The sequence below is a fragment of the Neolamprologus brichardi genome, chromosome 8 (assembly GCF_056152115.1).
Source record: "Neolamprologus brichardi isolate AB-2024 chromosome 8, ASM5615211v1, whole genome shotgun sequence".
Classification (NCBI taxonomy): Eukaryota; Metazoa; Chordata; class Actinopteri; order Cichliformes; family Cichlidae; genus Neolamprologus; species Neolamprologus brichardi.
The window spans coordinates 7,664,939-7,692,883 of NC_142111.1; the positions used below are offsets into that span (position 1 = coordinate 7,664,939).

General features: G+C 43.2%; 1 protein-coding gene across 5 annotated transcripts in view; it reads right to left on the reverse strand.

Annotated features, from left to right (window-relative positions):
* The window catches only part of grid2ipb (glutamate receptor, ionotropic, delta 2 (Grid2) interacting protein, b), a 38,837-nt gene that overhangs the window by 3,959 nt on the left and 6,933 nt on the right, over window positions 1–27,945 (reverse strand). For 2 of the 5 annotated variants that reach the window (XM_006800909.3, XM_006800913.3), the window contains 20 exons: window positions 19,408–19,689; window positions 16,516–16,601; window positions 14,874–14,943; window positions 11,217–11,369; window positions 10,929–11,084; window positions 10,311–10,462; window positions 10,028–10,162; window positions 8,883–8,968; window positions 8,512–8,635; window positions 7,724–8,025; window positions 6,856–6,900; window positions 5,076–5,822; window positions 3,662–3,814; window positions 3,174–3,261; window positions 2,639–2,728; window positions 1,220–1,416; window positions 980–1,135; window positions 803–889; window positions 588–717; window positions 321–439 (listed from right to left, as the gene is read on the reverse strand). In XM_006800909.3, the coding sequence (XP_006800972.2) occupies window positions 321–439; window positions 588–717; window positions 803–889; window positions 980–1,135; window positions 1,220–1,416; window positions 2,639–2,728; window positions 3,174–3,261; window positions 3,662–3,814; window positions 5,076–5,822; window positions 6,856–6,900; window positions 7,724–8,025; window positions 8,512–8,635; window positions 8,883–8,968; window positions 10,028–10,162; window positions 10,311–10,462; window positions 10,929–11,084; window positions 11,217–11,369; window positions 14,874–14,943; window positions 16,516–16,601; window positions 19,408–19,689 (3,358 nt within the window). The remainder of the gene's footprint in view (window positions 1–320; window positions 440–587; window positions 718–802; window positions 890–979; window positions 1,136–1,219; window positions 1,417–2,638; window positions 2,729–3,173; window positions 3,262–3,661; window positions 3,815–5,075; window positions 5,823–6,855; window positions 6,901–7,723; window positions 8,026–8,511; window positions 8,636–8,882; window positions 8,969–10,027; window positions 10,163–10,310; window positions 10,463–10,928; window positions 11,085–11,216; window positions 11,370–14,873; window positions 14,944–16,515; window positions 16,602–19,407; window positions 19,690–27,945) is intronic. The other 3 variants (XM_087845357.1, XM_087845358.1, XM_087845359.1) reach the window with 3 other exon arrangements.

The window sequence follows — 27,945 nt, forward strand, 5'->3', positions numbered from 1 at the left end:
AGTGATTCCTTTGCTAAGCTGGAACTGCAAAGACACAAGAGTGGCTCTTTAACTCTTAACCGTTGGTAAACATCATTCATTTATTTACAGATTTTACTGTAGGGGTGCATGGTGGAACAGTGGTTAACACTGTCACCTCTCAGCATAAGGGTTCAACCCTGCTGCCCACCTGGGCCTTTGTGTGCATGTTCTCCCTATGACATTAATCTGAGTGTCGTTCCTACTGTTTCAGCTTTGTGATAACATGCAAACTACCCATTGTATACCCTGCGTGTGCTGGAATAGGCTCCAGCCTTGAAAGTGGATGGGTTTTATCGTACACTCATGACTGAAGTGAAGTGATCGTCAGGGGTAGACTGGATCTTCTGACAGGCCGCCCTGATGTCCTGCACGGTGGAGTGAAGGTCACTCAGCTCTGTTGTAATGGCCCTCTGGTTCACTGTCACGGGAAAATATTGGAGATGAGGTAACAAACCCATTGAAACTCAAAGGAAATATGCAAATCAAACTGTAACAACAGCATAAAATATGCAAAAGAAGCACACCTGATTCTACTGTATATTAACTATTAACTTAGAGCATTGTACCTTTAGCTGCCAGAGGCACTGTTGTGAGGTCTCTGGGAAAGCTGAGCAGCTCTGGGAAGTGTTGGCACAAAGACTTGGCCAAAATGTGGAGAAAGGTGGATTTCCCGTCTACTGTTTTGGTTGTGCTTAGCTAAGAGACAGAAGGAGAAGCGCATGAGCGACTAAACACTGAACTCGAGCTTACCGTGTCGAAGGCACAGACATCCATGCTGTACCTCAGTTAGGAAGTTGATCTTAAAACTGGTCGTCCTGTTGCTCTTCGGCTGCCCGTTGTTCAGGTAATTTCCCATTGCAAGAACAAACTGTTGGTAAAGTAAAGCCGTAAGTATTCACTGCTAACACAGATATTCACTGATGGCTTTATTTTCATTTCGACTGCTCCAAAGCCTTACCTCCAGGATCTTGGCTAGTTTCTTGCTGCTCCTGAGCTCCACTGAAGCCTTGTAGATGTAATCGTACGCGATCTTCATCTCCTCCGTCCTCTCCTGTAGGGTTGTTTTAAAGTAGAGGCTCCGCAGGCGAGTCTTATAATCAGGCACCATTAGCATCTGAAACACAGACAATGTTAAATCATTTAGTTTTACTCTTTAAAACATCTCTGATCATCTCTGACATTTTTCCCCCACAGTCACCTGGAAAATGAACTGGTCCGGCTCGCTCAGCTTGCCCGGGTCCTGATCAAACTGTTCGTACTGTTTCACCTCTTCTTCGTCTGGGGCATACAGCAGCAGCTGCTTGATGTGGGCCGGCTCCAGCCTGTCGGTGGTCATGTTCATCAACACCTGACGCAGCTCTTCGGGGGAGATTTTCAGATGGGCGATGAGGATGGCTGCAGGGAGGAGGAGGAGGGTGAGTAGGCGGGGGAAAATGTGGAGAATTTATGTACCAAAGAGGATCACTGTGTTCCCGCTCTGCTGACAAACCCTTCATCTGCCTGTCTTTCACTCACATTTATTACCATGTGTCTGTAACATGTAGCTCTGAAACCCAGAGTCACATCCTAAACTCGCTAATTAACAGTGAATTAGCAGTGCCGTGACAGAAGACAGAAGTTGCTGTGCCAAAGAGTCCAATCTGGATAACTGCAGAGAAGCAAGGCATCATTTTTAGACTTTTCATTGTCTTGCTATATTGCTACACTGACCTCCATTGTTACGCTGACGTAAGATGACTCTTTGTAATTCTTTGATCAAATTTGGCCAAATCTGATCCACGATCTAGGAAGAACATAAATATACATGTCTTTTTCTTCTTGTAGAGACTCACTCTTTTTCCTTGTGAATGAAACATGAACGACCTGTTGGTACCAGTTAGCACAAAGCAAATCTAGAGAAAAATCAGTCAGAAGGTATAAGGAGAGAGCAATGATCTGTGGCCAAATCCATTTTCTTTAAGGGAGTTATCTCGCTGTTACTTCATTCCAACCAAGGGAGGTGAAATAGAGTCATGATGGTTTATAACTGATATTCCTGAACTTTAACTCACTTGGATCATCCAGTGTTCCTTTAATTTATTTGAACAGTGTAACTGTATCCATTACGGTGGCCCTGAGAGGTCAAATGCAACTTAAGAACATGCAAGCAGGTAAAAGCACAGAGCACACATGGGAAGCTGAATAAGTAGTAGCAGAAGTTTAACAACTGCAGAGTCAGTGGTAATTTTCAACTCTTGATTCTGTTCTATTCTCCTTGTTATGCTAATATATATGTCTGAGTGCGCTCTCACCTGAACCCTGCCCTTCGATGCAGCGTTGCTACTTCAGGCTAACATGTTTTTATCAGGTTAATCAGTTTATCAGTTAATTTTCATCAAGTTTATCAGCTATATATTATCTTGTGGGCCCAATGTGGATTTGATACCTTGTCTAAATAGTGTCTATAATTCCTCTTCCACATCAGTGACGCAGAAAATGTTTGGCCTTCGTTAAGTGATGTTCTTTGTCTTCTACTTGTGCAACGTTTTTGTAACCAGCTGTAACTATAAAAGGTATTTTCGCTGCAGTCTCACATCCTTGATCCTCGACCCTTGTGTCGTGTTTGTGTGGCACTCACAGGCATTGTAGGCTTTCTTATGAGACAGAATCTCCACCACGTCTTTCTTTTTTAAGTTCTCTGGCTGGAAGGCTGGCTCTGGAGGAGAGACTGATAATTTTAACAAACAGTGTAAGGATGCGTTCTCCTGGCACCAGGGGTCAATATGCAAACTAAGTCACAGAGGCTGAATGTGGCGGGTTGGTGGGTTAATAACACACTCTGCCATTAGAGGCCAATAAAATGATTTTTAATCGGTCACAGCAAGTTGTGTGGTTTGTTTTTTACATAGGCAGATCTGTGTTATTACTGATAATCATGACAGAAAACAAGACGGGGATATGGTGCCGTATGGAGAATGGATTTGAGGTGCAGGTGAATGAAGCAGCTCCAATGGAGAACATAACTGTGAAGGTACAAACACAACAGGCGACGTCAATAAAGACACACATATATTCAGATGCAATGCAAATGTATCGTTTTAGACACAAAGAGGTTAAGATGACTTGATGTGTATGAATTGATGAAGACGTGACAAAGTTACAAAATCACTCACTGGATCTGCGTTGAGTCCCAAAGTGCAGGTCCAGGTCTAAGTGCTTCACCATGTCGGTGAGCTTGTCATACTCCGAATCCTCCCCGAGCTAAACACAGACAAGGACACACTGTACTCTCCGAAGGCACAGTCAAAATCAGCTTTTTTAACTTATTTCTTTTATGGATGGTGTTCAGACTTTATTCATGTCTGATAGGACTATATGCTGGGATCAAAAAGGCTCAACGTTTTAACATCTAAAAGCAGATCAAGTCTGGCACAGCCTCTGTTTACAAAAACAACATTGTTGCCTTGATGACTCATCGGAGACACATAAGGAGGTTTTTCCAAATATGGATGGAGATATGTAGGAGTAGTGAGAAAACTCACAGTCCGAGTGGGTAGATTCACATGTTGTTTTCTTTTTTTACTGACAGAGCCATACATATACGTATCCGTACAGCCTGTAACCACAGGGTAATGCAAGATAACTGGAGATCACCACTCACCTGACCCCATATTGTTCCCTCAGAGTTCTCCACCTGCTCCCAGCGGAGCCTCTTTACACTCATGTGGTTAGCGTCTGAGGCTTTCTGGCCCAGCTTGGGCAGCGGAGGTGGGTCACAAGGAGGAGGTAATGGTGGAGGAGGTGGTGGTGGAGCCTTGAAGATGGAAAAACAGTTACTTAACACTTAAGCCATAGTGTTCTAGTTCAGCACAAAGACAGCAGTTCTCACTACTGAATCATATTCCCACTGTGCGCATGGACCTCACACGTTTCTTGTATACTCTTTAGCAGTTGCAGACAAAGAAATTATTACTGCTATTATTAGTTATTTAGGGTATGGGTCTGTCATGGAAAGCAACAGCAAAACCGGGGACAGAGCATGAGGTTAAGTCAGAAAGAGCATGGCAGGAAGTAGTGGGGTTGAGATGGGTTGCAAAGTGGCTTACAGCACACTGTGGACAGGATAAAGAAGATTAAAACAAAATAAATAGATTTCCCACTCAGGTCTATAGGAGAATATCAGCTGAACTGTGGGTTGCAATGAGATCATGTGACCTATCGGGATGAAGTTGATGGTCTGCCTGAGTGCTGTTCTCGAGTAATGAAGTCCAATTAAGATCTGAGCCAAACAATCAACTGTATGTGTGATCCCACTTAATAGTGGACACTGATTTTTGAGCAGATGTTCATGTTTTAAATGGATCTGCATGAAAAGAAACATAGAGTTTATTAGCTTCTTCCAAAGAGGCCATGTGAGTTGTTTATTGTCTCTGTGTTTTTGTCTGTTTGTTAGGAGAATTACTGAAAGAGTATGGTGTAAAAATTCTTTATCCTGGATCTTTACACTTATATGACACTGAAATAAAAAAAAAAACGAAGAAATCTGGAATCATGTTCAATTCACGAACAGTGTTGGGGGAATTTGGGGTTTTGGTGAAAGAATACAGTCTCAGACTGCTCATGTAGTCCTTTTATTTCTCCTTATCCTCTGACGTCCCACAGGTCAAACCACACAGAGTCAAGGTTGGGCTACACTTAAGATACTGAAGGCGTTAACTTTCAAATCAAGCCTCTTAAGTGGATTTTGGCCTAATAGATCTTCTGTCATAAAAGGCACATTTGGGGATGAAATAGATTTAAAAAGTTGCAAATAGATCAGACATCAAATCCGAAACTGGCTGCTGGCAAACATGAGCGATGTTAAAAGGTTAAAACGGGGCAAATGATGCAGAATGTTGATTAGCACCAGAGTGTTCAAGTGCTAGTTTGCACCTCTGTTGCTAAGTGCTCTTGATTGCAGCACTGATGGAGTGAACCTCTTTGTGTTTTCATTTTCTGTTTCTGTGTGCTGACGTCTTATTTGTACTTCAAGTAACAAGACAAAAAACAAACAAACCACAAAGTGCAGATGTTACCTGTTTGGATGTGTGGTGTTCCTGCCTTGTGGTTTCCAAGGTCTTCATGTGACTGGGGAGGGAGGAGTGAGAGGTTGGAGGCTGCGAGAGCAGCGAGGAGCCCGCGTGGCCCTGGCTCTGACATTGGGATGGGCTGTGCTCCTGGAGGGACGGCGGCAGTGGGCCCTGGTAGCTGTGTTGGTGGTGGAGCTGGTGGTGCCTCTGCAGGACGAGCTGGCTCGGCCTCAGCAGCTGCGGGGAGGGCTGCGGGGAGGGCTGGCGGATAGGCTGAGGCTGGCTGAACTGTCGTGGGAGGTAGGTAGGGCGGGAGCGCAAAGTTTTGGTGGAGGTCAGGGTTGTGTGGCCGAGGCGGGTGGTGGGTTGGAAGCGCTGGAGAGTCTTCTCATTTTCGTCTCTGCTCGGGTGCTTTTTGTGTAGGGGAGAGCGGCTGGACAGGATGGTCCTCGGAGGGGGTGGAGGAGGAGGGATGATGGGGTGGTGCGGTTGGAAGGGCATCCGGCTGCGGGGCACGTGCTCGGGTGAGAAGCGCACTGGTGGGAGAGGGTCGGTAAACGGAATGGGAGGGGGTATGAGAGCCTGCAAGGGCGGAGGAGGCGGGGGGCTTTGGGTGGGAGGTGGTGGGATCGGTTCGGATCCAGAGGAGTAGCAGGGAGAAGAGGCCTCGTCACTGCTGCTGTGATCCTCACTGCTGCCGCTGCTGAGCTGCCGGGGCATGAAGCCGATTTCCTGGTCCTCCTGGAAGCTCATCTGGAGGGAGGAGGAGTGCACCATCAGCCCCGAGAACCACCTTCGCCTCCACATGGTCTAGTAAACGGCTAATAAACAGCTTCTACGTTTTAAAATCCAGTCTATTCAAGCTAATTAGGTTATTATTAGGTTCATTACGGCTTTGACGTTTGCTTGAAATGTTGTACTGAAACTTACTTCACTGCCTGTTTATATTTGAACAGAAAAAGCGACACGGGGTGCGATCAGAATGTTTTGGGACTCTGACAATTTATTTTAAAGAAAGATTTGTCCTTGTGCACCTCTGGACTACTTCTAATAGTGCTGCTATTTTACGTCCCATTCATCTGTGATTTCTATCTAGACCACAAACGTTCGCTAAAAGCCGACATCTGTGTCAGACTGACCCAGCTTTAATGCCCTGAACCATCTGTGCTGGTGAGAGGTGGGTGTCCGGCTACCACCAGCGAACCAAAAAGCAGTTTTCAGTACATAAAGTCCAAGCTTGCTCAGGAAGGTCAGACTGTTCACACAAACTTCTACTTCAGCTCCATGCAGATCTGGCTCCCTGCAACTCTATCTTTTCCCCAGAAATAAAGTTAAAGTTAACTAGTTCACTAAAATCAATGCAGAGGTGCACAAAGGTGCAATCTTGAAGGGGTGACTAGCCAAATTCAAGTTTGCTTGTTTAAAAAGGAGATTTTATTTTACAGGTGTAATCCCAAAATATATTTATCACACTTCATAGCAAGTTCAGAAATTCTGCTTTTTTTTTTCTCTCTCTTTTTGACTTTTAGAATAGAAAATATCTACAAAATAACATCAAATCAAAGTGCTGATCTACAGAATTTAAAACCCATGCGCTTAAATATCTCCAACCCTCTATATAAAAACTATGAAAATAACAATACAATATATTATAATATAACATAATGTGAATGGAAAAGAACCGTGACAATGCTATAAAAAGCCCAGTACTTATTCTAAATACAGATTACTAAACAGAAATATGTAGATAAAACTCTATGATATAACTGAGTATCGTTTTACTTACAGGCACAACTCTTCTTCTGAAACCATGACAACCACCTTGATATATCTGTTCGTGTGACACAAGTGTTCATTGTAGCGTACATTAGAGGTGCTCTAATGTAAACATGCAACACTACAACGTTAAAACTTCTCTAAATGTTCAACTTGCTTACTGTTTATTAAGGAGCAAATGCACAAACAACAGATTTTCTCCTTATCGTGCTAAATATATAAATCGAGATCACGGCGGTCTAACAGCTTCCACGCCGCAGCGGCGCACATTCTGTGCAACTGAGTCAGACAGGATGACATTTTCCCGTCTGGCCCAATCAATATTGTGGCAGTGAAAGTGAAAGTATGACCAGCATTAGCTTTTATTACAGCATTACTCGCACTCTGCATTGAAATTTAAACTCATTTGTAATTTAAAAGTAATGAATGTAGCAGCTTTAAATGTGAAATATAGACAATAATAATAATCCTGTGATGCATGACGCACGTTAATTGCAGGCACGGCTTCCAGTTATTCCTCTCACTGAACCAGCACCTATAAGAGTCTGAAGGTTTAATCAATGGAGATTTTATATTTGTAGAATGTAAACATTACAGAAGCTAGCTTCTTCTGCATAGGCTGCTGTAGGCTGAATAGTAAGTCACTCACTCTTAAGGTTAGGTCCATAAATTGTTAGACAAGTCTGGTTTAAAATCCACTGTGGGTTAGGGGTCAGGGCTCAACAATGAGAGCGTTCCACTTTTTCTGCTCCTGCTCCAAATAAAGGTAAAACACTTGTTCTGCCTCTCACAGCTGGCAGCTCAGTGGTGGAATAACTGAAAATCACGTCTTAAGAAACAATAACGCTCTAAGATCGTGGCCTGTTTTTCTTCCTCACCTCCTCGTAGTCGTTCTCCCCGGGCACGAAGTCATCCACCAGAGTGACCCGGTGGCCCAGCTGCTCGCTCAGAGAGTCCAGGAACTTGTCTGTGTCTCGGCTGCGTGGCGGCCGGGAGAAGGTGAACAGTTTTTTGCGGTGGGTCAGCACGTTGTGGCCGCTGTCTGAGTGATGAGGGGAGGCCGGGGGGCTCTCCAGACTGACATAAGGGTTGGAGTCTACGCTGCTTTGATGGTGGATTTCATACACGGGAGTGGGAAGAGGCTCCTTCCAAGACAGGGACAGGCCAGATTTACGATTACCTGTAGAGACGCACATTAAAAACGATGGCCTCGATTTATATTTAGGCCACCTTGACGTGAGAATCTTTCCTCTTAGTAAATATCTGACATTCTACACCATGTAGTCACCAGGAGGATTATTTCTTCTGAGAGGTAACCATTGCAAAATAAATTAAAAAATAAACTGAAAGCTTGTGTGTTTGAGTGGTTGCCATGCCATGTTCACATCAGACTGGCAAAAAAACAAAGCATCCCTTAGCAGCAATTCTGCTTGTTTGCCACCTATAAGGACACATCGTCCACCACAACCCCCCAAATCTCATCATGATGTAAACATGGCATCAGTCACGTGCCACCAAGGCCCAAAACTGATCAGCTTCTATCACTTTGCATGTCATTTTATCTCTTCATTATGCAAATATGGGACCCTGGTGGCTTAAAACAGCAAGATGAAAGCATGTATCTGAAAGCGTGTGGATGCGGTGAGTTTTTAGGAACCCAGAATACCTGTGAGGGTGGGGAGTGTGAGGGGAGAGAGAGGGCTCTCGGGCTCTGGTGAGGAGCCGCACTGCAGAGGAGGCACACTCTTTCCTGCGTACACGTTCTCCAGCTCCGTATACACACCTGTCATCTACAGATGAAGGCATGATCATCTCATTAGCACATTATTGCTGGGCACATTTTCTTTGAAGGTCTGCTGCTTATTAGTATTTTTTCGGTTAAGCTGCAGACTCACATCTGACCAATTATCAAAGTAATAGTAATGATCAGCAAACCTTCAAATCAAGTGAGACCAGAGAGCACAGAGATCATAGCTAGCGTTCCGTAAATGCCAGTCGGTGAGGAGCTAGGCGCGGGAAAGCTGCGGGTATACCTACATGATTGAGGTCAGGGGACTCGGGGAAGGAGGTTCCATCTCCTGACTGCCTCTCCTCCGGGCTCCCGGATTCATCGATATGAATTCCTAAAGCACAATAAAGCATGAACAGTGACACGTGTTCATCCACCATCCACCTCCAGCCTGGGAGGAGAGTGGATGAAGCAGAGCAGAACAGCGCAGAAGGAGCAAAAAAAGCTCAGGTCCCGCAACGGGGGTTAGCAATGGTAATGGAAAACTGGGGAAAAAGTAAAGTACCTGAAGCCTGAAACAGCCAGGAAATAAACACTGTTTCAAACTGAGAGCTTGGGGAAGTTTTTAAAAGCAAACGGATGCTGAGAAATGGATGTAATGTATGACCTGGTGATGACTTTTTTTCTTTTTGTTAGTAGCAGTCCTATGTGAGCTCAAACACTTACACACATTCCCACCTGGGACTTGGCCACTGCAAATAAAGCCTCATTACTTATCTCTGATAAGACCTGGCTCAATGGGAATTTAGGTAGCGGCGCTTGAATAGTACAGTAACTTCATCAGGAATCCCCATTTACTGTCTCATCGTCGATTTCTCTTGTATGAGTTGTGTTATAACGATGGGAACACTGAATTCCTTATAAGCAGATTTAAATAAGCACACAGCTTATTAGCAATAACAACCCCATTTAAATCCCTCTTGCTTTACAGATTTCGTTAAAGCGGCATTAACATTCTGTGTTGGTCACCTGGGGCAAACAACCTTGTTACGACACCATTTCAGTTCATCCAGCAGTGATGAAGCGACGTTCCCACTCAAGTCTCTCTTTTTTTTGCCTCCCGAGGGAAAAAAATCTTCATCTTCATCAGCTAAATCTTCACCGGCTCTACCTTTAATTGCTAACTTTGTCTTCCAGCTGTCTTTGCGCTATAGCCTACAGTGGCTTATTAAAGCTTTTACATCAAAGAAAGGTTGCCCGACGACAAGATAAATTGCTTAAAGCGGTTATATTGTAGCAGATGTGTTGCAGGATGGAGCTCGAAGGCTTTTTAAAACCTTTGAATCAAACCCAGCTGAACAATTTCTGGAATTATAATGATTTTGTGCTAAAGGACAACAGGCTCTCATTCAACGTGTTTATCCCACTGGGACGTTGCCGTGCATAAGCGTACCCATTCCTAGGTGAGTCCCGATGATGCAGTCATCGGAGCTCCTCTCTCGGACGTTGTTGCGGTACGATGACCCCGTCACCCGCATGGAGCTGCTGCGCCGGTGGTGCTCTGGACCGTTGTCAGGCTCTAATAATGCTGCAAAACACACACACACACACACACACACACACACACACACACACACACAGGGTCAGATTGGCTATTTATATAAAAAGCACAATAAACATCGATAGTACATCACGATAAAAATCCAATTCAACTTCTCATTCGTTTCATGCCTCACCGTTGCTCTTGTAGCCAAGGAAACGAGACAGCTTGCCCTGGCAGCGCTCCTGTTCATCGTAGGTCAGCAGCTGGTAGATGAACTTCCAGATCAGCTGCTTGGCTGGAGTGTCCAACACTGGAAACACGTCCACGATCAGGGTGTCCACGTTCCTGCAAACACACGTGCTCCATATCCACTCACTGCCTTCTTTATATAATTCCTGCTTATGGCTGACTATCATTCAGTGCAAGGGTTTATTTTATATTCTTTGTACCATGTAAAGCTGAGAAAGAGATGCTGGGAGAGAGCAATGAAAAGGGTGGGAGGATAACAAAGATGTCACTTATGGTATGATTTATGTTGTTGGGTGTACGCTGTATGCATATACAGTTGAATAACAGTGATATTTTAATCCTGCTGCCTCACATGTTTGCATCATCTGCTGAGCTAATTCATCATCCCGCCTTTCTCGATCCCTTCATCCTATATAGGAAATAATATCGGAACCTAACTTAAGCTGTAGCTTCCTGCTTCCGCTGCTAACCCTTCATTTGCTCAATAATCCATGTCTTCGTTTGCTAACAGATTTCTCTGTAACCCTGTAACCCTCTGCTCCCTGTGCCTTCGCTCACTGACCTGTGCTGGAAGAACGTCTCTAAAGCTTTGCAGACACTGTATCTCTCCTGGATGGTCAGCAGGTGCTCCAGCTGCTGGCTGAAAGTCCGCCCGTGGACTTTGATGCTCGGTGGAAGAATCTCTGCAACCCACTGCAGAGAACTGAGACCAGGAGACCTGGACAGCATGTATGGAGGAAATCGAACATTAATTTTCCCATTCCTACTTACTGAACTAATCCTTCTCCTTCATTCAAAACGAATACACTGCTACAGGCTCGGTCTAGTGTGAGATTTTTGGTGTGCTAACCTAGAGCGTGGCAATGTGGCGGGGGCCAGACTAGAGGATTCATCTGCATCTGTTTGGTCTGAAGAAAAGTCAGATGGACCCTCCTCCACCACGAGAGTGGGCACTGCTCCGCTGCCCTGCAGCATAGACACCACCTTCTCATGGGAGCAGTTTCTAAAGCAAGGGGAACAAAAAGGAGAGACGATGGCTGTTAGCTGTATAATAGAAGGACTGAAGCAATGTGCACAAACCAGCAGAATCACTGCATTATTATGTAATACTAAGATAAGACACAGAAATGATCATTTTACAGCCATGATTGAAAAATTATGTAAGCAGACATACATAAAAAATACATTTAACAGGATTATATAATAAAAAACAATTTGTTTCAGTCTGCCCAGAAACACTGCTGCTGCTCTAAGACACCTTGCAAGCCACGAGAAGCTTCCCACACTTACTTCTATATTTTGGTACAATATGTGAGAGCGTCTTGTTCTTTATGTGATGTACACAGACACTATGAATCCAAATATAAGCCCTGGTAATCATGTACTGCAAAGTGTCCATCATTATAACAAATATATCATTTTCCACATTGTTACAGACGCTTTGTAAACACTAGACTGTAACATCCAAATCTCTTGTACTTTCTTTTCCTCCTTCTTGCTGGCGAGCACCTCCCACTGTTTTCCTGATCACCTCCTACGGCTGCAGCAGCATGTTATCAGGGAGAGCAGCGAAATTATACATTGCCAATCAAATGAATACATCAAGCAGCCTGGGAGATGCGCTGTGACTCTTCTTTCACATGGTTATCAGGGTGGCAGGATAAGTAGTGCCGTTTCCTCACATGGAAATACTGTCTGATGTATTGCTTGGTATAGTGTATTTGCTGAGCTCGCGCAGGTACAGTTCAAATTCAGATTTCTTATGTGCACTCCCACACTCACTCACGAGAAGGAGAAGGTCAAGAAGTTGTCAAGTCTACAGAAGAACCACAGGGACTCCCACGAGGAAAGTTCAGTTTACATAAAGGCTGCGATCACGTTCATCGGCCCATGCGCGCATAGGGCACCTGCACACGTGTCAAGGTATGTGAAGGAGCGCTTCATTCACATACCCCTCAGGATGGGATGTAAGAACCCATTTTTCCTGGAGATGTAATTACTTGAAAATGTGGAGATATGATTGTCAAATATCCAATAAAAAAAAGAGCTGAGTACTGTGCAAAAGTCTTGAACCACCAGTTATATTATCATATTTTGCTTAGAAAATGCGAATAGGTACATCATTTTGTTTGCACAGTTTTAATTAGCTTTAAAGTCAATATTTGGTATAACCACGTTTTTAATAAAATCTGACTTTACTTTTCGGTGCTCATTATTAGATCCCCAACTGCAGCTGTGAACATGACAGTCTCTACTGTTTTTTACAGATGGCTACAGACATTCACTCCAGCATCTTGCTTCTGACGTTCTCTGTACATATTGGACAAAATCTGATCCAGACCTGTCAAATTTCATCACTCAGTCAGACCTGTGACCGCTGCTTTTCAGACCAGTTCTTGTCTAATTTGGTATACTTCCACATTTTCTCCCTGCTTCCCTTCTTTGAGAATGGCTTCTTGACAGCCACCTTTCCACTGAGAACCCTTCTGATTAGACATTATGTGTTTTTGTAACAGGCCGCTAGTAACAAAATATCTAAAGGTACAATTTAAAATGGATTCTTTGCTAAGTCGTCTGTTAAGTGTAGACACAACACTGATTCATCCCTTCAGTTAGATGTTTTTTTAATCCTTGAATGACTCATAGGTCCGTGTTAAGTGGTTCAACATGAAAAAAAGTCCCCAAGACCACTTCAAAAAAAGTCTGGCTCACTGGCAGCAAAATATAAAGAATGAGGACTGACTCAAGGCTTTTGCTGAGGACTGATAAAACGTGCTGGTGTAAAAAAAAAATGCTATCTTTGTAGGTTTTTCAAAACACTAAAAATTCTGCTCATATATAAAGGTAACAGGAGATATATAGTAACAGATATAGTTATGGTACACATCCCTGAACTAAATAATGACTCTAACGAAAACACTGCTGTACGTCCTGACATTGAACTTAATGCCAGAATATTAGGAGTTGGTGGGCATGCGTGTTGTGGTTCCTGGGTTTTTGTTTCCCTTTTCGAGACACAGGTAGGCGGGGCGGTGCTTGATGGCATTCCGGCGCACCTGCGGCGCATCGGACGTCATCAGTGGGAGCATTTATGGAACTGAGTGATGGACGTCTGGTGTCGGAGTATTGTCGCTTCCACAAGTAGTAACTTGCTTTTGCAAGATTAATCTGTTGGTTCCGCACTACTGAGCTGCATGTTTTAAGATTCGTCTCCTGCCTGCTTTCCCTCTGCACCAGCCTGTCTCGCCGCCTGCTCGCCTGCCTGTTTCTTTGTGTGCTGGCCCTCTTTGGATCTGTGACAGAGACTTACCTCGCGCCGGCCTGTGACCACTGCCATACCTGTATTTCAGTGTTTCAAGTAAGCTCTCCAACTCTCCCCGTCCGCCTCAGTTTTACTCTCGACTCTCGACGTTATCCCCTAACTCTGTTTTGTCCCTCGTCCTCAGGTAGCTCCGGTGCGCCATCTATCCTCCCGCTCCGTTTCATCCCCTCGGCTCTGTCTCCTCGCACATTTTCCTGGCCACTGTATATAGCCCCTTCCCTTGTAAATATTCCCTTATCACTGTAAATAAATCTGCTTCACCGCGAGCTGCCTGTGTGTGTTTCTGCCACTAAATCCACCCGTTTAAATTCCCTTAACACAGAATTTAGCCTGAAAATGGTCACTGTGTAACAAATTTAACAGTAACACCATCATTCGTGCTGTGAGTTGTAGAAATGAAAGATTTCCTGTAAGGTCTTGACTCGTCTTATCTTGTGTTGACTGATCAATAAAGTTAGTGCTGCTGTGCAATATGTAAAAATGCAGTGTGGGGATACTCATATGGATCCTGCTGCTTTAGATCATTTTATGAAACTCAGGTATAAAATCAGAGGAAGAAATCCTGTAAACAGCTGAAAGCAATAAACACTGTTCTCTTACAGACAGCACTCAAGCATGTCTAGAGCTTTTTGTGTTTTCTTTGATATACATATGTTGGATTATTGGTTGATTTGCATCAAAGTAAAAAGTCTGATAACTAGACTTTAAATTGTGTGCCAAAAAAAACTGTCTAAAGTTAGGCTCTGAGATTTTTTTTGTATTTAATGTGAGATTTGTTTGGGTAGTGCTGAACAGTTACTAAAACCTATGGTCTTGCAGTGCACAGCTGAAGACACAGTCCACAAACTGTTTCTATGATGAAAATCTCATAAAATTCAGCACAGAAACTACGAAGGAGAGTGTTCAGAAAAAAAAATAGAAGCGTCATGTGCTTGTGAAAATATCGAGGAGAATCTACGTCAGAAAAAAATCAGAAGGGTTATGTGTTTGTGATGGATTATCTGGCTCAGTGAGAGCTGTTTTTCATACTGAGGCAGAATAAATGGCAGCAGATGGCTTCTGCTGGAGAAAAACAAGTGCTGATGTCTAAATATACTGTGTAAGGTCAAGAACTCGGGCAGCAGGGAAAGGCAAAATACTACAAACTACTACTGCTGCTAACAATAATTTCCATTAAAGACAAACCTCATGTCCAGTCCGTTGAGAAAGAGGATACGGTCGCCTGGTTTCAGTCCACATTCCTCTGCAGGACTATCTGAGAGGTCGACAAAGATGGCAGAAAATCAAACATCAATCAGAGACTGAACAAAACCCCCTGAAACCAATCCTTCCAGCTAACGAGGTGCACAGAACAGACGGGCACAACGGGGGGAGAGATGGTGACTAATGTGATGCTGTCAATCTGTGTATGAGATCCAACAAAGCCCATCAACAAACAAGATGAGCTCCATGCTAAATCTTATTACGTAAGGAAACAGTGCTGTCAAAACAATCCCTGGCAGAATAAGTTCTGACTGCACTGTACCCATCGCCTCCTCATCTGTCAGCACACTGCGGATGAGGAGCTGTCACGTCATTTGTTTTTTTTCCTTGTTCTTTTTTAACCCAAAGTTTGGATGCAGTAAAGTCTTAATGGGGAAACGGGGTTGTGGCTTCCGGGCTATCGGCAAAGAATCTGTGGTCAGATCACGATGAGAACTATGCCACCCACCTCCACAAGGGCCCACTGAGTCAGTCCGCTCTGGCTGTTTCAGCACATGTTGGTGGGGGATGATGGTGGGCGGGAGCAGTGCCGTCATCGTCAAACACACACACAACGCACACGCACACCGCCTTCCTCACCAAGGAACCTGGCAAATTCCCTCAGCAGTAGCTTCACAGCCTCCTTGTCTGCTAGTTTTGCTTCAAAAAGCAATAACTGTGAATTAAATAACCTTTTACTGCGGGAAACTTAAGAAAGTAATTATGAATATTTCACATAAGCTCTAAGTGGAAATTAGATTTAAAAGCTAGCTTTAATAAAACAAGCAAAAACCGCCTGTGAGAGTCGTTCAGTATGGCCTTATAGTCACCCTATATGTTGATGCAAGTCTATAAAGGAAAAACATATTAAACAATGGCTGCTTGTAGAAATAGTCGACAATAAGAAAAAGAACAAATGGGAAATCAGCCTAATTGCATGTTTGACCAGAGTTAGACACGGAGATCAACAGCTAGGCTGGCTAGATTGCTATCAGGCATTTAACTGCCCACAAAACCCCAAGCTGACAGCTCTAAGATGACGTTTTCTGCATGGCTTAAATATTAACGATGAAACCTGTTGGTAAGTAAGCTCCAGAAGAGATGATTACCACAGCAAGCTGTTTTGTCTTGTCCTCAGTCCCAGAAGCATTTGAGTGCCCTTCATTGTAAGTATATGACACTAATATATTTGCAGTATGACTTGATGTACAAAGGATTTACTCCTCCACCCTGTGACCAGTTAAACTGCACAGGAAGAGCAATAAACAGAATATAAAGTACATCTGTGCGGCACTGACTGATCACAGGTGTACCTGCTGCCGCATAGTACAGCCTGTTAGCATTTCACTAGTGAGTCAGATAAGTCCACTTCCGGCAACACTCACAGTCTCACACACACACAAACGCCTCCTGATCGCCTTCGGCCCCGAGCGGCTGGCACCACAACAGCCCCACTCGCGTAAAATACATCTGCCCCCCTCACCGCCCACAACACGGAACGGCGCACGAGTGAAAAGCCGCCACACAAAGAGAGGAGGCGTCAGTCAGGACTGCACTGTACTTGGTTTTTTTATAAAAGCAGTACCTGGGATGACGGAGTCGATGCAGACGGGAGCGTGACCCCGCAGCGTGAAGCCAAAGTGCTTCTTCCCCCTGTAGACACGGATGATCCTGAGGAAGGGATGCAGGCAGGAAGTGAGATGAGCAGTTCATTCATTCAGATTTAGAGCTCTCTGAAAAACCTTCGTGACTAAATGTTTCTAACAACGAAAAGCTTTGTGCCTGTCTACTGGCCTTCAACTTTCAAAGAGGGTGACACAAACTCTACATGAAGCAGAGCGCATTCATGGCATTTATGTGCAAAGCATTTTTCCTTTGTTCTGAACACTTTCAGCCGACGCTCTCTGCTGAATCAAATTTTCGAATTTCTTGTGCTTGCGTCAATCCATCCTCCAAAAGCAGCACCTTTAACCGACTTAAAAGCTTTCAATTTGAGCAGTAACCAAAACCTGTAATTTATTTTTTTGGCTCTTTTGATTCCCTCATCACCCATTTAGTCAAAATGTGAACAGTCTAAAACGCAAACAAAGGAAGAAAAAGCTGGAAGTGGAAAATGTGTGGAATTTGTAAAAGTGATCAGTCAAACAAAATCTCAGTGTTGCTCGTGACGTCATTTAACAGCATCGATGGCTGTGAATGAATGAATGGGAAGCCCAGCTGTCCCCGGAGTGAGCACTCACTCGCTGTTGTTTACAATCCTGCCTGCGCTTCGTTTTTGCTTTTGTCACTTCCTGTAAGTGGGAGTCTGAACAAGCACAGACGTGACCCTCTGTTTGCTGCGATCCAAGCTGACAATTTTCTAACGTAACCCAAATCAGTCCTGCTTGAATGCCAGACATTGTTTTTTGTTTCCGGCTTGAATAAAATAATTTGGGACATGTTCAGAATAGCTTTGACATTTTGCTAAATGCGGGGCTCCTCTCTCTCATTCACCCCAGTCGGAAGAATACGCGTCGGAAAACCTCCCGGTGTATCAAAGATGAGGCTCGTTCAGTCTATCCGTGGAGCGTTGCCATGGAGATAACTAAAGGCAACACTGCTTTGGTATATAAACAGGAGGAAGGCGAAAAAGACAACAAGAGAAAAGAGACAAACCTATTCTTTGATAGCCGTGGTTATACGCTCTTATGTAAGCCAAGCTAAATGCAGAAAGGCACACTGGGTGCTGAATGTGGATTTGTGTGTGTGTTTGAGGGCTGACTAGAAAAAAAAAGAAGAGCTCACAGCATCAGCTCTGAGCACACTTGACAAACTAAGTGTCTGTGACTATCAGGCTGCTTGAGGCCTCTCCTCGTTCCCTCTGGGTTACACCAGCAGAGCTTCATACACTTATATATAATTTCACATGACCTCAGCTGAATGCACTCTGAAAAGGTAAAGTCTGCTAGTACATCAACAACCGTCACATTGTACACACACGATACAGACAGCTACCACCCTATAGTGCTTGATTTTGTGTATCAATAGTCAGTAGAACATTTTGTACAACAACACATCTGGGGGTGGATTTACCCGAAATGTTATGTCGACATCTCTCTCCACCTGTATCCCACTGGTCTATCGATCTCTTTCTCCATCTCTCTACCTAAATGTCACCATGTTTCTCGGTCTATTTCTATCTCCCTGCCTTCGGCCATCTGTCTGTCACTGTTTCTTCACCTCTGCCAATCGGCTTTTGTGGTCGGTTTGTTTGTCTGGCAGGATTACTAATGAAGTTATGGACAGTTTGGCGCAACTTAGAAGCAACTAACTTTCACAGCCTATCTAGATCCACATCCAAAATCTGGTGTTTTTGAAGGTTTTTTTGACAACTCCTTAGTATTGCCAGATAACTGGAAATGGGGAAAACTGGGGGACATGGTCCCGATGATGTCAGGAAACCTAAATAATCTCTTGGATTCAGAGGCTCACTTTAATTTATGCAGATTTCCAGCTGTTACAGAGTTATGCAGTCTCTTGAATTCTCTCGTTCCTATATGTTTTATCTATATTTATTTCCTTCTGTATATATAATATTTCGTATATAAATATATAGACTGCATCTATATCATCACCTCATATCACTCTTTATCACTCCGTTTACCTGTATTCCCCATCTCTCTATTCTCATTGCCATCGATCTCCATCTCTACATCTGTTTATTCCTTACTTCTGTTCTTCTCTTTTTCTGTTGATATCTATATCTATCTCTCTGTTCCCACCTCTAGCTCTGTCTCTCGCTCTCTCTCATTGCTCTATGCATATTTCCAGTTACTGTGGAGACACAACAGTGTTACACAACAGTCTTTTGGGTTTATTCAGCGCATGGAAGGCAGCAGCAATGCAGCGCGACTTCTTACTGACACATGATGCCCCTTTAACACAATCAACTCACCTCCTACTGCCTTGTGCCCGACCTGTATGATCACACTTGACATAAAGGGCCACATGTTTTTTAAGACCTCCTGTTGCTGAATACTCAAAGACCCCAGGATTTTATTAGTTAGCTCGCTATGGAGATTTACTGCCACAGTCCTGTGCTGCACCACGTCCACTGTGGTGTTATTAACTGGACAGTCATGTAATCAAGTGTGTTAGTGGGTGGAGGAAAAGTGTCAAATGGTCAGGGGGAGAGTCTACCCCATGTAGGATGGTTGCCAAGAAACAACCAAGAAGATGGTAGAAGATGGTTACAATGTGATGTTTTGTTAAATGAAACAAATACGCAGCTGTGTGTGAACATCTTTGTGCATGCACAGACTTGCTCTAAGTGCAGCTTTATAAAACTCTGAGGAAGAGGAGTTTTAGCACACGATAACAGATAAAGCAGTCCCTGAAAGGGACTTCTCGGCTCTTGAATTATGAATTAACAGTTAACAACACTTAAAACCGAGCGAAAGGACTCATGAAACCTGCTGTGTTTGATATGTGTGCTTACCTCTGATTGGGTCCAATAGGGGGATGCACGGGTATCCCTGAGACGGACTTCCTTAAGCCCCTGTCTCTCTCCGCTTCTCCCCTCCCTCCGGGTTCTCCTCCATCCCTTGGCACTGAACTGGCCCGTTTGGACCCGCGGTGGCGGTCGGAGTGATCCTCGCTCCGACTGCGACGGATTCTGCCATGCGGCTCGCTGATGCTCTTGCTGCGGCAGAGTCGGTTGATCACGTTCTGGGAGACGGTGTCGTCGAAGCGTTGCCGGTGCTTCTTGGGAATGAAGATTCTGGCCAACATGGCAGCATATGAGGAAAACAAATTGGTTGGTGTTAACTGTTTTTCCATAAGAGTTCCTCTACGAAAAGCAAAGAGATGGTTAGAGGATGGATCTACATCACAGATCCACCTCGATCCATTTTAAAGACTCAAATTCCACAATCGCGACTCTGAGAGCGATGACAGCCAGTGTTGGAAGAGATTAAAAGTTATGATATACTTCAAACTCTACTGAGAAAATGTTCACAGTCCTAGTCGGCACAGATTCGGCTCAACAGGCTTCCATCTTCATGTCTCAGATCTGAAGAAAAGGTGAAAAGGTTTTGACTGAATGGAGAGTCTTTCCCCTGACTGAAAAAGAAAAGAAGTTGAATTTGATGCAATCGTTCTCTGAGGAAATAGACGGTGAAGAAATCGCGGCGTCACTCACTGCTTGCTGGAGTCTTACTGCTGCAGCAGGGGTACCAGAGCCAGAATACAGCATGAGAAAAAGGTGTGGGAGTGAGTGAGCAAGGGATTTCTCCTCTCTCTCTCTCTCTCTCTATACAGCAACCGATTCTCGGTCTTTCCTACACTTCCGTCTACACATCACCTACAACTGAGGCAGGAAGCTGTCATTTCATCCACCTAGGCCCTGACAAGGAAACTCAAAGTGTAACGCACTGGGATAAAATAGGGGCAGGGGCATCAATTACAGTGAAACACTGAGTTAAACTGTATAAAATCACAATGTTTTTTTATTTTATAATCCAATGTGATTTCCTACTAAACACCTACTGTTTTCATTTAAATATCAATATACAGCTATGACATCGATAAAAGTTATTTTCCTGAAGTCTTACTTTCAGAAAAGTCAAACACTTGAAATGTTATGCTTGTAATATAACATTTTAAACATAAGCAGTCACAGTGACTATATGTTATAGCAGCTGAACATTGGTAGGGTTAGTCGTCATCACTCATGAGTGATGAGTAATTATCCCCTGTGGAGCCTACAGTTGGTTGCTGGGGTGCTGAAGGGTTTCAAACAGTAGCCGTGCTGGCTTGTCAGATGGAGGGGTGGGACATGCAGCTGACATCGAGAGTGGGAGCATTTATCTGGTTTATGCTGTGAAAACAATAAGACACATTGCAACAATCCAGTGGGGATGAATTCATTATTTTAACCGCTTACAAACAATGTATCTAACAATGGAATGTTTTTTTATTTAACCCTAGCCCTAATCCTAGCCAATCAGAATTGAGGTTTTTTTAATGGTATTATTCTCCCAGAACAAAGAAAATAATCTAATAATCTAAAACTATACATCTGTTTTTCTCCCCCCAAAGAGTTAGGTTTTGCCTTTCTCTAGGTTTATGATCTACGACGACCGATACCTCAGAGGGTTAAGATCGAAAGCTACATTATCCACACACAATAATAGAAATAAACATTGTGCAACACTTATGAATTAATGTGCATTTAATGAGGTATAAGTATTTGATCACATTTGTTACTTGGTGGAGTAACCATCCTTAGCAAGCACAGCTTTTAGATATTTCTTATAGCTATTGCTAGGTTTGAGCTGAGTTTTCAGATCTCCTCTTTCCTGATCTTCTCCAAATTCTTAATGCTACTCCACCTCGAGACTATGATGTGCTTCTTCTTCTCGAGGGACTCCTTTGTTGTCTTGGCATATGCTTTGGATCAGTGTCCTACTGGAAGACCTGCCCATGATGCGTTTGTCAGGCCTCGGCTGAGTGAAGGAGATTCTTGTCCAAGATTTGTCCATCTTTCCAATCCGGTCGTTAAGTCTGACGTCACTAGCCGTGTCTGGGCCTAGACTCCACTGCAGGTCCATATATCAAACGATCACTATGGCATTACTGAGAGTTGAAAAACTGTCTAAAGTCTTTCATCTTTAATAAAATGATTAGCGTTCTGCTCTACCAGGTGTAACAATTGAGTTTAACATCCAGGCATCCATGAAAATGGAATTTATGACATTTAACAGAGTTAGAAGTTAGCAGGAAGTTAGCTCGCTAGCTTCTATCTAAATACAATATAGCATGTCCTGACTGCGGGGTTTTGGAAACAAATTAAAACGTACAGCTCTGTTATCACTTCCAACATAAATGAAGACAGAAAACTAAACAGCAGTGACGTTTGTAGGGTTACTGAAGTTTGGCTAGCTGGTATATAATGATGTGCTACGTGACCGCTAGCGACACAGCTATGTTAGCATAATATAAACAAGCTAACTTTTTTTCCACTCGATAAAAGTTAACGTGAGTGTTCTCGGTGGTCAGGAACAAATGTAATCGCATGGCAGGATGCTGTAAAAGGACCAAACTTCAGCCAGGAGAACAACTGAGATAATCCATCCACAATACGAGGTTAGTCATTCATATACTGCTGCATGGGCTGGGCTGTAGTTACATCCTAAGGTTTTAAAAACTGAGCTTAAATAAATTATTAGCGGTAATAAAAGCCGAGGGAGGTCAACAGTGACTGTTAACAGTTACTGACTGTTTTTAGGAGCTTTTTGAGATTAAATAGAAGAAAATACAAAACATTAAACATGTTAACAACACAAAAGCCATATTAAACGCAGACTACTTTAGGCCCGGAAGTAGGATTCGTCACGTCATCACTTAACGACCGGATTGAGCGATACAGTCATCGTGTAGCTTTGGCAGAAAAACATCCTCAGAGCACAAAGCTTCCACCACCATGACAGTAGGGATGCTGTTCTTGGGGTCACATTCACCCTTCTCTTCACTCCAAACACAATGAGTGGATTGATTCAAACCAAGTCAATTTTGTTCTTATGTAACCACATCACATTCTCAGAAGTCTCACCTGAATTATTCAGGTGTTTCTTTGGGTGTTTTTTTTGTTTGTTTTTTTTTGTTTTTTTTTTACAAGTTTGTAAGAATTTGACAATTTTTGCTACGCAGCGTTACAGATACTTTTCGCTGGTACCGAAAACATGTAGAGGTTCTCTTGCTCGTCTTTCTAAGCAGACTGGGAACAAACTAAATATCAAAGAGGGGGATAAGAGTGAACTGTACATGCTGTTTCTTATGGAGCGCTGCAAACAATAGCAGTGACTAAGAGACAAAACAAAACAAGTCCCCACTCACCAGCAAACACACACACACACACACACACACACACACACACACACACACACACACACACACACACACACAGCAGAAAACAACTATTCATTCAAAAGATTAGAACTGCTGCCAGGAGACAAGACAGCCACCCACACACACATACACGCACACACACTTTCTGGAACTATATTTCTTAAATGTAGATGATCTAACATTAAATGACTGATCATCAGGTTTTAAGATATGCATAGCTCCGAAATAAAAAACAGTTGGAAAAGTCAATAATCTTAATATTAGGTATACAAAGTAAACAAAATATCCAAGAAAATTGGAATAACAGGAACCCCCCTCCCATGTTTATGTGGTTATTCCGATCATTTCTACCTTATAACAGCAGTTGAGCTTAGATTACATACTGAACACAGTGGGAGAAACAGCTCGCATAGCACCGTCCACTCATTTAAAGTGGATTTTCTATTCATTTCCTTATTTTTTTTCATTAATAGATAATTACATGCTCATATATTTAGGGCAAGAGGTGGGGTACACCCTGGGCAGATCGCCAGTCTGTCACAGGGCTAACGCAGAGACACACAATCATTCACACCTATGTCAGTTAGATTGGATATTCTTAATATGGTGGTCATCACAGATACATACGTTTGTAGCTGTGACCACAAAAGTTCCTTCAGCTTTTTCTTTACGAGGGGCAGAAAACTGAAATGTAGGAAATGGGGTAGCTTTTTTTAGTAGATGATCCCTCAAGTCCTTGTATAGAGTCTACCTGTTTGTCTATATAGATAGTTATTTATCCCCACATGAATTCGAGGAGATCTAATTCCATAAGTATGCTAAGGCTACTTTCAGGTTGTCACAGGAGGTTGTCACAGCAGATAGGCTCTGCCTTTTTGATTTGGCAGATTGTTTTAAGCTGATGCCCTTCCTTACGCAACTCCCAGGGGACTTTTGTCTCCCACCACTGGCAATAATATATCATTTGTTAGGTGAGTGTGTAAACCACTACACTGTGGAGCTACTCCTTTCTGTACACTGGAAAAAAACCCAAAAGAAATGACCCCACCTCTGAGAATTTATTAGCACAAGCACATACTGCCATAAGAAGGCATCAGCCTACACATCCTGAAAACAATGCATGCTGTATAAAGTCTATTAACACTACACTTTTTCTCTACTTCTCAAGGATCACATGTGAAGGACATGTAGAAAATTCAAAGAGCACCAAAAACATTTGAAGTTAACATTTGATGATTGTTGGATCAGTGAGCTGAGGCCGGACACATATTTGCACAAACAACCATTTTGATTCCCACCTACACCAGTCTGTTGTGCTCTGACTGTCTGCTGCCGCTTATCTGCTGATCAGATGAATCAGTCATTAGCAGACAGAGCGCAGGGTCGGTGAAAAACAGCACCAGTCAAGCAATTAACCATGAACGCGCAAACAGAAAGGAGGGAGGAACAACAGCTACCGCTGTTCTTGTCCATGCGGAGCTAATTAAGCTGCAGCAACAATTCTGACAGCTAAATAAAGCAATTAGGACACTCTTTGGAAAGAGAGAGAAGCAACTTCACAGCAGATGTGACTTTTCGCCAGCGTGCATTTAATTATCCATGGCTGCTGAAGTGCTTTATTAGGAGGTATTCAGCAAAATATGCAGCACCTTCAGCCCTGTTCTGTACTTGTAAGTTAGGCAAATAATGAAGACTCACTCACATCCAGAACCTACGGGTCACAGCTGCTGTTAACAACTAGTCAACTAATGAAGAGCTTGTTTTTGAAAAACCTGCCCAAAACATTTTCACTCTTTATAAGCTGTAGAAACAGGCCTGTAGAGATAACAATGATGTCATTAGAGCCTGAACCATTGTCCTTCTGGCCAGCTGTGGTATTTGACACTGTAATAGCTACAAAACAGCAGCTGATGTTGACAACCAGTATAAACCCATCAGGCACATTTCAGCGGCAGTCTTTAATGACAGCAGCCGCCTCCAGCAGGAGATCTTCCAAGGTCACAAATAACAACATCAAAAGCATCTACTGCCAACATCCCACTGCAGCTATAGGTGTGGTGTTTGTGCCCCAACCTGTCACAGCTGTTTTGCCAGCATGCACAGGGAGTACACAATCTTATACTAAAGGTAAACTATTTAAGTAGTCTTCAGGAGTAATTTTCCAGGCCTCTTGAAGGACTTTTTGGATGTTTTCTGCTTTCTGATCTCTTCTCTATGTCAAGATGATCCCACACTGCTTCAATAATGCTCAGGTACAGGCTCTGAGGAGGTCAATTGATGACTGATACTCTTCCGCTGCGTGTTTTTCTATCCAGGTACGGTTTTACTGCATCGGTAGTGTTTTCTGGGAGCACTGTCATTGTCAAAGATGGTGCTGGGAAGGGCACGCTCCAACATCACTAGGCAGGCTCTCAGGTGGAACCCTCAAGGCGAAAGAGAGGCTGCCCAAGAAACACCTGGAGATGAGACCTCGAGGCAGAAGTAAAAAAGATGGAGCCAACTAGAAAGAATGGCTCAGGACAGAAATCTCTGCAGATCTATCTTTGGCTGCCCTTACCCTGGCAGGGGTGATAGACAGTAGTCGTAGTAGTCATGCTGAAAAATGAAGCTGTTTCCAGACACCTTTCAGATTGCATTGCATGATCTGAAGGCGTTTTTTTGCATTCATAATTCCATCAATTTTAACATGAGCTCCAACAATATTGGCTGAAATGCTGCCCCAAACCATGACAGCCTCCACCATGTTTTACAGATGGGTGTACCCAGGGGTAGGCAACTCCAGGCCTCAAATGCCGCTGTCCTGCAGGTTTTAGATGTGTGCTTGAACCAATACAGCAGGTTCAAATTGTTAAATTACCTCCTCAACATGTCTTGAAGTTCTCCAGAGGCCTGATAATGAACTAATTATTTGATTCAGGTGTGTTGACCCAGGGTGAGATCTAAAACTTGCAGGACACTGGTACTCGAGGCCTGGAGTTGCCTAGCCCTGGTATAGACATTCAGCGTTCCTCTCTCCGTACATCCAGTATTAATGATCTGAAGGAATTTGTCAAGATTTTTGCACAAAAATACACACCAAGATACAACTGTTTTAAACTAAGTGGGCAGGCCGTGTGGGGCCTTGTTAATTCAAACAATTTGCATCTTTTTTCTAGATGCTTCTGTACAAATGCATAAAGAATTCAGACATTTCCAACTTGGTCCAGTGGTTACCTTGCAAAATTTCGAGGGAAAATCGAACTCCCATTTAAACTGGAGGTTTCTTCCTGTAAGAAGGGACTTTTTACTTCCCACTGTCACCAAGTGCTTGCTCACAGTCTGACTGTTGGGGTTTTTATGCAGTCTTTACCTCACAATATTAAACACCTTGAAGCGACTGTTGTTGTCATTTAGCACTACATAAAAAAACTGAATTGAATTGGAAAAAATTACATTTTTCCCGATTTCAAGGGTCTCACAGAACACATAAGAATAGAGTGATCAGATGAAATCAGCAAAACAAATATTGTACTTCTGACAGCGACATATGTGCAATTTTAAGTGTCAGCTCCTTCCTATAAGCTCTTTGGTCTTTGGTCAGCTGATGCTGTGGAGAAAATGACACTGACTGTGTCATGGCGATGATATCATGTTGTCACTGTGCCTGTGTGGATGCATGTTAACATGCTAACTGGGAGTTTTAAATTGACTATAGGTGTGACTGCGAGTGTGAATGACTGATTCGTCTCTTTGTTACCCCTCTTTGTAACGGACTGCCCTGAATCTCGCCCAATGACAGCTGACACAAGCTCCAGTCTAGGTTAAAAAAAGTGGATGGATGGATACTAATTCGCTAAATCATTAAAACGCTAACAAGCTGCATTATGGGAAATGTGAAATACAAGGTTTAGAGTATGTGAACCATAAAAGTCAGGATTACCTAAGCTCTACTGTATAAGCTTTGAAGTTTTTCCAACATTGCTAAACAACATAGTTTACAAGTGTAATTTTGCACCCATCTGAAACCACACCCAAAAGTAATGTCAAAGTCCACAGGCATGCCTGAGAGTACACTCCCCCATCATCACAGCAAAGTGGGAAATTAAACAGCTGCAAATGCGCAAGATCAATGTTTTCTGGGTGTTTTGAGGTACAGGGCAAAATATTCACAGAAACAGTCTCACCAAAGAAGTTTAAATAAATATTACTTTTCAGAAATATTACTTTTCCCCCTCTAATAAAACCTGCCATTTGCAGAAAACTGCACAATCGCGCTTGCAAAAATGTCTTAATCATCAGCCAGGCTCCAGGTTTAGCAACATTATTTTTAAAGGCTTAAAAATCCACATGCTGCAACTTTAAGCGACCTGCCATCCTACACCATTTGTTAAATCTTCTTTCAGGTTTTTTCCCATCTCTTGTTTTAGAGAAGCTTTTAAGCGCTCGTCTCTTTGAAACAAATCTGTTCAGTTAAAGATATAGGACACATATTCTTAGCCCGCTGTCACTGTCTCTGCAGACTTTGATCAGGCTGAGGTGTGGATGTATCTGCAGCCTGAGACAGTGTTGCCTGAGCACAGACTACTGGCTACAATAAGCAGACTCCCTAGATATAAATAAATGTTCTCTTAGTGCCGTAGGTGTAGCAGCCCACACAGCCCTTCTCTGCTCTCTGTGCCCGCCTGCTATTTACCATTTATTCACATCACAGCACTGTTATGCCCTCCCATCTCTCACACAGAGATGTGGTACCTGTCTACGCAAGGCTAATCTCTGTTGGAGTGTAGCTGTGGCTATTAGCATCTTTTTATATATATGTGTGTGTAAATGCAGCTGTTTACCCACCATATAAACACAGCTATCTGTTGCAAACAACAACAACATAATCAAAAGAAGTTTTCCGCGTCAACTCTTGGAAACTAAATGAGCGCTCTGATTTGACCTCATTTATAAAGAACGGAGATCTATAATTATCTGAAGGAGGGTTGTGGAGGAGGAAGCAAGCTGGGAGGAAGGGACAGATTTCTCAGAAGGGAGGAATGACAAGCAGAAAACTACAAAGACCTCATTTCATTTTGAGTGTCCAGATGTGACTCTGATGCAGAGAAGGAAGTTTGGTGCAAAGCCTAAATACATATAGGTTGGATAA